Source organism: Microcebus murinus, chromosome 16, assembly GCF_040939455.1.
Source record: "Microcebus murinus isolate Inina chromosome 16, M.murinus_Inina_mat1.0, whole genome shotgun sequence".
Taxonomy (NCBI): Eukaryota; Metazoa; Chordata; class Mammalia; order Primates; family Cheirogaleidae; genus Microcebus; species Microcebus murinus.
Genome location: NC_134119.1, coordinates 52825304 through 52839572, shown reverse-complemented (window position 1 = coordinate 52839572; position 14269 = coordinate 52825304). Strand labels below are relative to the sequence as shown.

The following is a 14269-nucleotide window of genomic DNA, read 5'->3' as shown; positions in this document are numbered from 1 at the left end:
ACTGTAATCTCAAACTCCTGGGCTTAACCAATCTTCCTGCCTCAGCCTCCCTAGTAGCTGGGATAAAATAAGTGATGAGCAATCCTAAAGCCATACAAAGTAATTGATTACTTATATAAAACTTAAATTTAAAGGACTAATTTTTTTTTTTTTTTTGAGACCGAGTTGCTCGGGCTAGAGTGCCATGGCGTCAGCCTAGCTCACAGCAACCTCAAACTCCTGGGATCAAGCAACCCTACTGCCTCAGCTTCCCGAGTAGCTGGGACTACAGGCGTGGGCCACCATGCCCGGCTAATTTTTTCTATATATATTAGTTGGCCAATGAATTTCTTTCTATTTATAGTAGAGACAGGGTCTCACTCTTGCTCAGGCTGGTTTCGAACTTAAAGGACTAATTTTTTTTACCAGTGTTTCTATGAAATTACTCTTCAACTGCTTATTTCTGTTATACTTAGATAAATTCAGCATTACAGAACAAAATTTTACTAGTCCAATCTCTTGAGGTAGCAAAATAAACATCAGTATAATTAAACAGAAAGAGAAGAACACCAATTTCTAATTTTCCTTTTAAAAATGTTATTAAGCTTATAAAAGTTCAGGATGTTGTTTAAAAAGTTTATTTTATTGATTGAAACAGAGTCTCACTCTGTTGCCCAGGCTGGAACACAGTGGCTATTCACAGGCATGATCATAGCACACTACATCCTTGAACTCCTGGGCTCAAGTGATCTTCCCTCCTCAGACTCCCAAGTGGCTGGGACTATAGGCATGTGCCACTGCACTTTCTTTCATTTTAAAAGTTTAAAATGTCAGAGGTTATAGGGGAAAAAACTAGTTTTCTAAGATACAAAAGATATTTTAACAAATAGGAGTAGTTAATTTGATTTTTTTAAAAAGATCAATAATTTAATTTATATATAATGCATATACTTTATTTCTCTCTCATTTTTGTAGGTTCTGCCGGAGACTTCCATTTGGCCTCAATGTGAAATTAAAGCAGAAAATCACATCTACATGTATGTTGCTATCAGGATGTTGATTCATTGGTCACGCCTGAAGAGGGAAATTCTGTTTTAGATGGCTGACTGCCAGCAAAAGTAAATGCTTATCCTAGATGCCAAGCATCTCTCCTTTTTACTGGAGTGAAAATCCCCTCCAGATACCAACAGAATATCAACTACAGAAAATGCTTTGCAATTTAAGAATGTCAGCAACCTAAATTCATGCACCCTATCTGTACAGTTGTTGTGGATGGTTTGCCATCTGAAAGCTCCGCAAGTTCTTATCCAGGCCCTGTGTCTGTTTCTGAAATGTCTTTGCTTCATGCTTTGGGTCCAGTGCAGACCTGGCTAGGACAAGAGCTGGAAAAATGTGGCATCGATGCCATGATTTATACTCGGTATGTCCTCAGTCTTCTACTGCATGACAGCTATGATTACGACCTGCAGGAACAGGTATTTACACGTTTTAAGTATTTTGTAAAAATTGTGTCTTTGTGTATACATTTCTTCTTAAAAGAGTCCATTCATGCTCTAGAGCTGAGCTGTTCGGTGTGTGTGGTGTGTAGACTTTCAAACTGTCAGTGACAAGATGGTAAAAATCTGCCTTGGAATGTAAATCAGCCATGTCACTGAGCATACTGTGTGGTTTTTTTTTTTCCTTGAGACAGAGTCTCGCCTTGTTGCTCAGGCTAGAGTGAGTGCCATGGCGTCATCCTAGCTCACAGCAACCTCAAACTCCTGGGCTCAAGCGATCCTGCTGCCTCAGCCTCCCGAGTAGCTGGGACTACAGGCATGCACCACCATGCCCGGCTAATTTCTTCTATATATATTAGTTGGCCAATTAATTTCTTTCTATTTTTAGTAGAGACGGGGTCTCGATCTTGCTCAGGCTGGTTTCGAACTCCTGACCTCGAGCAATCCGCCTGCCTTGGCCTCCCAGAGTGCTAGGATTACAGGCGTGAGCCACCGTGCCCGGCCTGAGCATACTGTTTAATATAGTTATTTTCTTCATAGTTAGACTTTTTCAGTGTTGATTACATTTTGACACAGACTACAGATCTTTCCATGGACTGGCAAGTTTGATGACCTGCTACCTTTTAATAACACTGCTCCAGAATTTCTACTATTTAGGAAACTCATGTATTGTGATTAGATATCTAATCATTGAACCTCTTATATACTTTGTATCATTCAAAATTTAATATTGTATTTTATCTACAGCAATGACATTAAATTGCTTATTAATCAGTGTATGTGACAAATCAGTAGAATTAAAGTTCACTAAAGCATATAACTTTGCCATAAGTCACTGTGTATCACCTTGTAAATTGGTCAAACACATTTTATTAATATTTGACTTTGCTGTTGAGTTTAAAATGAAAAACCAACCAAATCTAGGTTCTTAAAAAATCTCAACTAAAAAACTATTCATTCTCTATGACTACACATTTACAACTGAAGTACATGCTATCTGAATTATGAGAAATATCTTCCTCATTTTCAGAAATAAAAGTTATTCCATGTTTGTAGACTTAACATCTTACTTGCCTATAGTGAAGTATATTTTACATTCATTAGAAAGATAATGGCAAATAACATAGCTTTGGTAAGGAAATTATACAAAATACTGACCACCAAATAACATATTTGCTGATTATTAGGTTATAAATGAATCCCCTCAAAACCTTACATGACCTAATTCTCACCAGCCAACGCAGTAAACAACCTGGAAGCAGGAAAAATGAAGTTGTGTATAGCCAGAAATGCTGAGAAACACCTCTCATCAAATGCACTCTGTACCACTGATGTATGAAAAATGTTAAGCACAGGTGGAACCCTTTGTATGTACTATTTATAGGACTTTGAGGCTTTTTATTGTGGTTTGGAAGGGCAAAGCCAGTTTCTTCTGTCAATGAAACTTTGTTTTTGCTTTCAGTTTTAGTAACAATGGTTTAAAATGGCAATAAAAACTGCCCACAAAATATCCCCTTCTTTCCACCAAGGGTCCATAAAAACCAAAAGATTTTAAGTGAAATTAGTTCACAGAAGCCACTGAGAGCCGATTCATTCACTGCTGATGACTCTAATTCTGTTTTGGGCAGGCCTCACTTTCAGTAGCTCCTCTTAAAGAGTGAGACAGAGGTTGAGATTTTTTTTTTTTTTTTTTTTTTTTTTTTTTTTTTGAGACAGAGTCTCACTCTGTTGCCTGGGCTAGAGTGCCATGGCATCAGCCTAGCTCACAGCAACCTCAAACTCCTGGGCTCAAGCAGTCCTTTTGCCTCAGCCTCCTGAGCAGCTGGCACTACAGGCATACGCCACCATGCCCGGCTAATTTTTTATATATATTTTTAGTTGGCCTATTAATTTCTATTTTTAGTAGAGACGGGGTTTCATTCTTGCTCAGGCTGGTTTCCAACTCCTGACCTTGAGCGATCCATCCACCTTGGCCTACCAGAGTGCTAGGATTACAGGCGTGAGCCACCACACCCGGCCTCTTTTTAAAGGTGGCAAAGCAGATGTATGATCCAAGAGGAGGACGTGCTTACTAATTCCCTGAGAAGATAGTTAGGGTATGAAGCTGAGGGCAGTTCTCCTTCCAACAGGAGTAAGTAGAATGGAAGGGGCCACGCTTAGCTTCTGTGATTCAGAACTCCAGCTAACAGCCAGGCTAGCAGATCTGTTCTAGGTGAGGAAGTATACCACCTTTCCTCTTTGTGCTTGTGGTGGCACAGCCTCTCAGGTGGAGGCCAGACTGCTCTGCTCTTTGGTGTCCTCACATCTTTTCTCACCCCTTGATCCTTGAGTTAGTCTAGCCCTGAATTGCATATGGCCAGTTTTAAGGGCATTGCTTCAACTACTAGCCTTATCTGCTGGATTTAATCCATCACTTTTCCCAGTCTTTGTTAAAACAAATACACAAAGCTCTTGAGTTCTGAAACAGATTTTAAACATCAATTTGGTTTTAGCCGTGCAGGATGGTTAGGTAGGAAGTAAGGCTGATCAGTCCCTAGTCTTGTTTGAGGCTAAATAACCAAGTTGAGTTACCTATAAACCTCTCATTTGGGCAGCATTGTGAATACAGTTGTGTGAGTTGGTTACTATGTAGTTCTAGAGAAGAACTGCCTTCCAGTGCTGGGATATAGCTGGGTCAGTAATTTTATTTCCACAAGTTTTCCTTTTTTTTGATCATGATTACTCTGTCTGGTAAGTATATTCTCAGATAGTTAGGAATTCACTATGTACCATTTTTAGATGACAATGAAAAACTGCATTTTTTCGCCATCCTTCAAAGCCCAGGTCACCTTTCTCTGTGAAATTTTTTCTGTTAATTCCTGATGAAAGCAATGTCATCTACCAAACTTGATCATATTTCTCCTGCAAAGCTCTTCATTATAAGTTAGTAGAATGTATTATATTTCTTAATAGATTATAATATGTTTATGGGCAGAAGTCATAAATTCATCTTTTTTTTTTTTTTGAGACAGAGTCTCGCTTTGTTGCCCAGGCTAGAGTGAGTGCCGTGGGGTCAGCCTAGCTCACAGCAACCTCAAACTCCTGGGCTCAAGCAATCCTCCTGCCTCAGCCTCCCAAGTAGCTGGGACTACAGGCATTCGCCACCATGCCCGGCTAATTTTTTTTTTTTTTATATATTAGTTGGCCAATTAATTTCTTTCTATTTATAGTAGAGACGGGGTCTCACTCTTGCTCAGGCTGGTTTCGAACTCCTGACCTCGAGCAATCCGCCCGCCTCGGCCTCCCAGAGAGCTAGGATTACAGGCGTGAGCCACCGCGCCCAGCCATAAATTCATCTTTTAAAAAACTTTTAACTTTTTCTTGTGAAATAATTTCAGACCTTGGAAGATAGCAAGAGTAGTAATGTTCTCTTCACTCAGTCATCAGTTGTTAGTATGTTCCCTCTTTTGCTTTCTTTCCCTTTTTTTCTGATATATAGTAGTTTACATATTTTGGGAGTATGTGTGACAATTTGATACATGTATGCAATGTGTAATGATCAGGGTATTTAGGGCACCCATCTCAAATGTTTACCTTTTCTTTGTTTTGGGAACATTGTGATTCTTCTCTTCTACCTATTTTGAAATATACAATAAATTACTATCTATAGTCTTCTTACTGCACTACCGAATACTAGAATTTATTCCTTCTGTTTTTGTACCCGTTAACCAAATTCTCTTCATTCTTCATCCCTCCCTCTGCTTGTACTTTATTTCTGTACTCCCTCCTTCTGCCCACTTCTCCTGAACAAATTAGTGTGTATTTCTTTTCTTTCTTTCTTTTTCTTTTAGAGACAGGGTCTTTCTCTGTTGCTTAGTCTGGAGTGCAGTGATGTGATCACAGCTCACTGTAGCATCAAGTAGTGCTGCTTCAGCCTCCCAAGTAGCTGGGACTCCAGATGTGAGCCATTGTGGTATTTCTTTCTTCTGCTGCTGCTGCCTCCGCTGCTGACGCTTTCTCTTCCTCCTCCTCTTCCTCCTTTGCTTCCTCCTCTTCTTCTTCTTCTTCCTCCTCCTCTTCCTCTTCTTCTTCCTCTTCTTCCTCCTCTTCTTTCTCTTCTTCTTCTTCCTCCTCCTCTTCCTCTTCTTCTTCTTCCTCCTCTTCCTCCTCCTCTCCTCTCCTCTTCTTTTTTTGAGACAGAGTCTTGCTCTGTTGCATCAGCTAGAGAGTACAGTGGTATCAACATAGCTCACTGCAGCCTCAAACTCCTGGGCTCAGGCAATCTTCTTGCCTTAGCCTCCCAAGTAGCTGGGACTACAGGCATGCACCACCATGTCTGGCTAATGTTTTCTGTTTTTGTAGAGATGGGATTTTGCTCTTTTTGCTCAGGTTGGTCTTGACCTCCTGAGCTCAGGTGATCCACCCACCTCAGCCTTCCAGAATGCCAGGATTACAGACATGAGCCACCATGCCGGCATGTGTGTTTCTTGAGATCAAGGACTTTTTTTTAGATAGCCACAGTACAATTATAATCAGGAAAATTAATACCAATATAACATCATCTAATCCATAGTCAACATTCAATTTTTGTCAGTTGTCCCAATAATGTTCTTTTTTTTTTTTTTTTTTTTTTTTTGAGACAGAGTCTCACTTTGTTGCCCAGGCTAGAGTGAGTGCCGTGGCGTCAGCCTAGCTCACAGCAACCTCAAACTCCTGGGCTCAAGCGATCCTGCTGCCTCAGCCTCCCGAGTAGCTGGGACTACAGGCATGCGCCACCATGCCCGGCTAATTTTTTGTATATATATTTTTAGTTGGTCAATTAATTTCTTTCTATTTTTTTTGGTAGAGACGGGGTCTCGCTCAGGCTGGTTTCGAACTCCTGACCTTGAGCGATCCGCCCGCCTCGGCCTCCCAAAGTGCTAGGATTACAGGCGTGAGCCACCGCGCCCGGCCCAATAATGTTCTTTTTCGTTACAATTTTTTTCCTAATCCTGTATCCAGTTTCAGGTCATGCATTGGCTTTAGTGGTCACATCTCTTTAATGTCCTTTAATTTGGGTTTGTCAGGTATTTCTTGTGTGTAGCATTAGCTTATGTGTTTGTGGCAATAATATTACACAAATAATGATGTTCCTTCTTTTTTGTGCATAACATCCAATGGCCCGTGATAGCAGTCCGTTTCATTCTTGGCTGTTCTGACTTTGGTTCTGATAGTGTTCCAGGTTTCTCCACTGTGAAGCTGAACTTTTTTGTCCTTGTAATTCGTAAGTGACCTATGCAGGAAGCTTGGTTGTTTTACCATCCATATTATTACTCTTATCTGGAGTCTGTGATTATAACAGAAAACCCCGTTCAGTATGGCTTAAACAGAAGTAATAGTGAAAACAAACACATGCATGTTGTGTGCTGTGTGCTGGCCACTATTGCAAGCACTGATTTTTTATTCATAATAACTCATTTAATCCTCATAACACTCCTGTTGTTATCTGTATTTTATAGGTAGAGATACTTAGGTACAGTGGACAAGTAATTTGCCTAAGGTCACACAGCTAGTAAATTTTGGAGCATTTACTGGCATTACTCCCTAGGTCAACTAGGGCTGACCTCAGTTGCAGCTTGATCTAGGGCCTTCAGTAGAATCTGTACCCCATCTTTAAGCTTGCCTTCTCTGTTGTCTTTATTCTCAAGCTTCACCCTGTTTTTCCCTCCCCTCCCCACTGTAAGTTCAGACTCACACCCTTGTGTATGTCCAGCAGAAAGAGCAGGCTGCTAATCCTGATGGGTCCACTCGGTCATGGGCCTCTCCCTGATCTGACTGCTGTGATGAGGAGACTTGTGTGGCTGGGCTACCAGCACTTAGTACTACAGGGACTAGGGATTGTAGAGCATGGATACAGTCCCTCCAAGGAAATCTGGAAGTAATTAGGGTGCTGAACCATTCAAAAAAGTCCTCACTAAATACCTTTGTACAAAATAGCACTTTATTTTTATAATCTATTACTACTACTAAAATTTTAGAAAATGTTCCCTGGTTGTACTGCATTCTAAGGTTTGGTCTCCCGATACATTAAACTGTTTGCTAGTGTTACCCATTCTCTTTATGATTTTGTTTTTCACTTCCTCTAGGAATTTTATCTTTGCAGACTTCCTCCAAAATTGCCCTTTCATGATAGCCCCTCAGTCTGTGTGATAGCTTTAGGTGTTCTTGGACTGTTAGATTTTTTTAGATCGTGGAACTCCCAGACTTTATTAACTGTTCCAGATATGGAGCAACCATCGATTCTGTACGAGAATAAGGAGTTTTTCCTTATACTTTCTATTGAGATATAAAGCATACACAGAAAAGTATGCAACTTGGTGAATTTCCACAAAAGTTGTATCTATTAACTGCACCCATATGAAGGATAGAACGGTGCTGGCAGCCCAGAAGCCCCCTCGTGCTTCAAATTTCCTCCTGTCTGGAGAGGAGCCCAGCAGAGTAGTCTTGGTTTCCTACCCCTTCTTTTTCCTTCGGTCCTGATACCTGCATCTCTAGTTTTTTCTGTCTAGCCGTGAGAGACTGCTCTGAGCTGCCTCTTTAAAGGGCCACTTATTTCCCTCGTTCTTGCCCAGGGTGGGACAGGTTGACAGTTTTCCCCAAGGAAGAAGCCCCAGCAGATATCTGTGGGCTGTGCCCACAGCTGCCCCTCCCTGGGTGCTCACTGGCTTAAGGCTGGGCACCTCCACAGGTCTCCGATACCCTAGAGCAGGTAGTGTAGGTTTGGTCTGAGTTTGTCTTGTTATCTGGCTTTTTTAGTTAATCTAGGTAGGAGAATTGATCTGCCCAGTTCCTTTTAAAAGAGGGTATTTATTATTATCTACTATTTAATATTTATTTAATGGCATACTTTGGTTTTTATTTTGTTTGCCTTATCATCCTCAGTTTTTCCCTGACCTACCATATTTAAAATAGAAACCTCCCATTCCTAGTCCTCTTACCTACTTTATTTTTCTTCATAATACTTGTTACTATTTGAAATTATATGCTTATTTGTGATACATAAATTATTATTATTATTATTAGTTGTTTTTTTTTTTGAGACAGAGTCTCGCTTTCTTGCCCAGGCTAGAGTGAGTGCCGTGGCGTCATCCTAGCTCACAGCAACCTCAAACTCCTGGGCTCCAGTGATCCTCCTGCCTCAGCCTCCCGAGTAGCTGGGACTACAGGCACGAGCCACCATGCCCGGCTGATTTTTATATTATATATATTAGTCGGCCAATTAATTTCTTTCTATTTTTATGGTAGAGACGGGGTCTCGCTCAGGCTGGTTTTGAACTCCTGACCTTGAGCAATCCTCCCGCCTCAGCCTCCCAGAGTGCTAGGATTACAGGCGTGAGCCACCGCGCCCGGCCCATAAATTATTTTTTATTTGTCTCCCACGCTGAAATATATAAGTCATGAAGTTAGGGACCTTTTTTTCTGCTATGTTATCTGTTATATTCCCAGTCCTTATACAGTTCCTCAAATATAGAAGATGCTCAGATATTTATTAAACAAATGCATAGATGCATGCTTCTTTCTCAGGCATACGACTTGGGTGCCAGGAAAGCTTGCTATGGGAGGATGCAAATGCAGACCTCATAGCTGGACACTGAGGCCTGCCCTTCAAGGATGTTACTGTGATTTCTTTTAAATCCCCTAATTGAATTTTATCTACTAGCTCAGAGTTCATCATTCTAGAAATGTAGCTGGATTACTGCATTATCTATATATGCCCACAGTTTATAAGAATAATCCCAGTACTGATTGCTAAATCAGACGAATCACTTCTGCATTCAACAAAGCTCATTTACTCTTTTAGTCCATTTGTAACATACTCTTATGGTATATCCTGTTACTTTAGCATTTCACTGCTTGGAAAGGCTAGCATCTGCAGTGTTTCCCTTTGCAGTTTATTATAATCTTTTTTTTTTTTTTTTTTTGAGACTGAGTCTCACTTTGTTGCCCAGGCTAGAGTGAGTGCCGTGGTGTCAGCCTAGCTCACAGCAACCTCAAACTCCTGGGCTCAAGCAATCATCCTGCCTCAGCCTCCCAAGTAGCTGGGACTACAGGCATGTGCCACCATGCCCGGCTAATTTTTTCTATATATGTATTAGTTGGCCAATTAATTTCTTTTTATTTATAGTAGAGACGGGGTCTCGCTCTTGCTCAGGCTGGTTTCGAACTCTGACCTCAAGCGATCCGCCTGGATCCGCCTGCCTCGGCCTCCCAGAGTGCTAGGATTACAGGCGTGAGCCACCACGCCCGGCCAGTTTATTATAATCTTTAACAATAGGAACTACAAAAATCCGACTCATCCTGGGTTCTCAGGTGTGTTACTGTGTATACTATATTTCAGCAAGTCTTCATTTAACAGACATTAATTGAATGCCATTTATGTCAGCAGTCTGGTCTTCAACCTTTTTGGCACCGGGGACCGGCTTCATGGAAGACAATTTTTCCACAGCCAGGGTTGGGGGATGGAGTGGTGCTTAGAGCTCAGGCAGTGATGCAAGCTGTAAATACAGATACAGCATCTCAGCTCACTCACCCCACCTCTCACCTGTGCACTTCCCCATTGAGGATGGCTGGAGCTTGGCAGGATGGGCGATGGGGAGTGAGGGGGTGGAGTTGGGTTGGAAACTGCAGGTTTGTATGACAGGCATTGTTATTTGCATTCATCTAACACTGCCTACTTTATTTTTCTTTCCCTTTCCCTTCCCCTTCCCCTTTTTCCTTTCCTTTCCCTCCCCTCACTCCATTGCCCAGGCTAGAGTGCTGTGGCGTCAGCCTAGCTCATAGCAACCTCAAACTCCTAGACTCAAGGGATCCTTCTGTCTCAGCCTCCTGAGTATCTGGGACTACAGGCATGTGCCACCATGCCCAGCTAATTTTTTCTATATATTTTTAGTTGGCCAATTAATTTCTTTTTTTTTTTTTTTTTTTTTTTTTTTTTTGAGACAGAGTCTCACTTTGTTGCCCAGGCTAGAGTGAGTGCCGTGGCGTCAGCCTGGCTCACAGCAACCTCAATCTCTGGGGCTCAGCGATCCTCCTGCCTCAGCCTCCCAAGTAGCTGGGACTACAGGCATGCGCCACCATGCCCGGCTAATTTTTTGTATATATATTTTTAGTTGGTCAATTAATTTATTTCTATTTTTGGTAGAGACGGGGTCTCGCTCAGGCTGGTTTTGAACTCCTGACCTTGAGCAATCCACCCGCCTCGGCCTCCCAGAGTGCTAGGATTACAGGCGTGAGCCACCGCGCCCGGCCTATACCTTTCTTTATGTGCATATCTGATGTTGTTATTGAGAATTAAAGAATATTCATTTATTGACCATATATTTGTTGAGTTGCTATAGGTGTGAGACGTCATTCTAGGTACTGATAATATAGTTAGAGGAATACCAGACACAAGGTAGGTGCTTAGTAAATATTGACAAATACTATTGTTATTATTGCCATTCATTCAGTCCTTTTCATCTCTCCACCAAATAGCTATTTCCCCTCTTCTTCTAGCAGGTGGGCTCTGTATTTATTAGAGGTAGGGATAGGCTGATTTTATATTTCCAGCATTTTCCACAATTATCTCAATTTGAAATATTTGGTCTTGCTGTATATCCTAATTATGAGTTCAACAAACATGGTCATATAACATTTCTGGATATAATTATTGCTTGTGACATAGTTGGGTCTCTTGAAAAGGTATTTTTTTTAGACTGAGGACTGACAGATTCCAGTGGTAGTTACCATTACTTCTTTGTGATGTGATGACCAGATTTTTAAAAATAATAAATTTTGGGAAACTAAAAATCTTTTGATGGTACATATTAGGATAGAATGAACCTGGATTTGTTCCCCAAATATAAGTGTGAGGGCTAGGGGATGTTCTCTTAAGTTTAAAGAGAAATATTTAATTATAAAAGAAACACTTTTTGATGATAAGAGTGTTGTTGCATATTCTTCTCCAAAACTTACAAGGGTAGCTTGTAGCTAAAGCTTGGTTTTATTAATAGTTGGGTTTTTTGTTTTGTTTTGTTTTAAGAGACAGGATCTTGCAGTATTTCCCCAGGCTGTGGATTCAAACTCCTGGGCTCAAGTGATCTTACTGCCTCAGCCTCCTCAGCAGCTGGGATTTCAGGCACACGCAACCATGCCTGCTGGTAGCTAAATCAGTTTTTTGGACAGTTTATGAATTGGTACATTTGAAATAAATAAAGCTAAGAAATCCCAACCCCCCCATAAGCTCCTAGGAATTACCTTGGTTTAGCTGTGGTTCTTATATAATTAAATTTAAAACTATACCCATCAGGTTTAGAATTATTTTGAATGTGCATTTATGTTAGGTAGAAGAAAATGTATAGAAGTATAGAACTTTACACAGAAGGAATATGAAAATAAACATAGTGCTAATGATGGGTACACAAATTCTATTTACTTACTTTTTAAGGTACCATTTAAAAATTTTTTGTGTGTAAAATGTTTTCATGGAATAAAATGCTTTGAATATGAATATTAAGTTTTCAAAAATTAACATTTCTGCCTTTTATTCTCAAATGTGAATGCTGGCTGGGCTCTGTGGCTCACATGTGTAGTCTTATTAGCACTTGGGGAGGCCAAGGTGGAAGGATCCCTTGAGGCCAGGAGTTTGAGATCAGCCTGGGCAACATAGCAAAACCCCATCTCTACAAAAAGTTTAAAAATTAGCTGAGTGTGGTGGTACACATCTGTAGTTCCAGCTACTCAGGAGGCTGAGGCAGGAGGATAGCTTGAGCCCAGGAGTTCAAGTTCGCAGTGAGCTATGATTGTGCCACTGCACTCCAGCCTGGTGACAGAGTAAGACCCTGTCTCCAAAAAAAACAAAAAACACAAGCGGATGCCTACTACATGCTTCTGGTGTCAGGCACCAGAAATGCAGAGAATCCTAAGGGTGGTCCCTGAGTGACAACTGCCAGTTTAGGCATCTGTAAAATACTGTGGCTGTGTAGAGGACAGGGATGATCACAGTACAAGAGATAGAGGAGGTCAGAGTTAAACCATCTTGAAGGAAGAAAAAAGGAATAATGTATATAAGGTCATAGAAACAACGGGATGAGACATGGTGATTAAGCCAATTAGGGCCTGAAGATGGGGCTGGCATTAGTCTCATTTAGACGCATCATGGTTTTGGTTGTTCAGGATACTGAACAGGATGGTGTGGGAGACAGGGGTGATGCTTGGCAGCTACCAGCAGACTTCTGAAAGCCCACCTGTGTTTCAGAATGTGTTTTTTTTTCCTTCCGGTTCTCAGTCTCCTTTTTGAGAGAAAGCACAGGAAGGTCAATTAAAACTCCAGCTTAGCTTACCTCACAGCAATAATACTAATAAAAAAGTGGGCTGGGTGCGGTGGCTCACACCTGTAATCCTAGCACTCTGGGTTGCCGAGGCAGGAGGATTGCTTGGGCTCAGGAGTTCAAGACCAGCCTAAGCAAGAGTGAGACCCCGTCTCTACTAAAAATAGAAAGAAATTAATTGGCCAACTAAAAATGTATAGAAAAAATTAGCCAGGCATGTTAACACATGCCTGTAGTCCCAACTGCTCGGGAGGCTGAGGCAGAAAGATTGCTTTGAGCCCAGGAGTTTGAGGTTGCTGTGAGCTAGGCTGACGCCACGGCACTCACTCTAGCCTGGGCAACAAAGTGAGACTCTGTCTCAAAAAAAAAAAAAAAAAGGAAAAGTGCCTGGTAATAAATAGGTGCTCGTGCTGGGAGCTTCTTTAGCTGTATCTGCTCTTGGTACTTCATAATTGTGTTCTGTCTTCCAGATTAGAACTTTGAAAAATCATCCTTTCTTTTTCTTTTTCTTTTTTTTTTTTTAGCCACCTAGAAGTCCTTTACATGAAAAATCATCCTTGATTTTACTCAGCTTTTTTAAAGTAACTGTTTGGCACATGTCTAATATTTTATGTTTATGTATAAATTGACTTAGTACAGCATAGGAGACTAAAAAGGTAACAATAAGTAAAAGAGAAATATATATATATATATATTATTATTATTTTATTTATTTATTTTTTTTTGCGACAGAGTCTCACTCTGTCACCCCGGGTAGAGTTGTAGTGGTGTTATCATAGCCCACTGCCACGTCCACCTCCTGGGCTCAAGTGATCCTCCTGCCTCAACCTCCTGAGTAGCTGGACTACAGGCATGCAACCACGATGCCCAGCTAATTTTTCTATTTTAATAGAGAATGGGCTATTTTCTTTTTAAGTCTAATTAATAATTCAGTGCTGTTTGTTAAATGTTGGTTAACTAAGTTATACATTCGCACAGTACACGAAGCCAGAAAAAAATAGAATGAGGAACGTCTGAAATATAATAAGTGAAAAAAGCAGAGTGTAAACAAGTGTGTCTAATATGCCATCTTTTGTGTAGCTTTTGCTACAGATTTGATGTTTTGTAATGAATTCAACCTAAAATTACATGGCAAAATAGCACTTGTATGCAAAATTTATAATGTAGTAAAATCACTCTAATCAATAACATTGTTTGAATCATAAATAATATCAAGCTGCTTTATACATTTTTCACTCTGTCAGAGGTTAAAACGAAAGCCAGGTGCGATGGCTTGCACCTGTAATCCCAGCTTCTAGGGAGGCTGAAGCAGGAGGATAACTTGAGCTCATGAGTTGAAGACCACCAGCCTGGGTGATGTAATGAGACTCCCATCTCAAAAAACAAAAATTAAAATAAACAAAATCTCCATCCCCACACAGATTTACAGTGGATATGTCCAAGCTTACACTGCAGTTTCAATAGCAT

At 40.7% G+C, this 14269-nt stretch overlaps 1 protein-coding gene across 6 annotated transcripts in view; it reads left to right on the top strand.

The window, feature by feature from the left end:
* KIAA0232 (KIAA0232 ortholog) overlaps positions 1-14269 on the top strand; it is a 77624-nt gene that overhangs the window by 22131 nt on the left and 41224 nt on the right. For all 6 annotated transcript variants that reach the window (XM_012747693.2, XM_012747691.2, XM_012747692.2 and 3 more), the window contains exon 2: positions 955-1454. In XM_012747693.2, the coding sequence (XP_012603147.1) occupies positions 1224-1454 (231 nt within the window). In that variant the 5' untranslated portion in view covers positions 955-1223. The remainder of the gene's footprint in view (positions 1-954; positions 1455-14269) is intronic.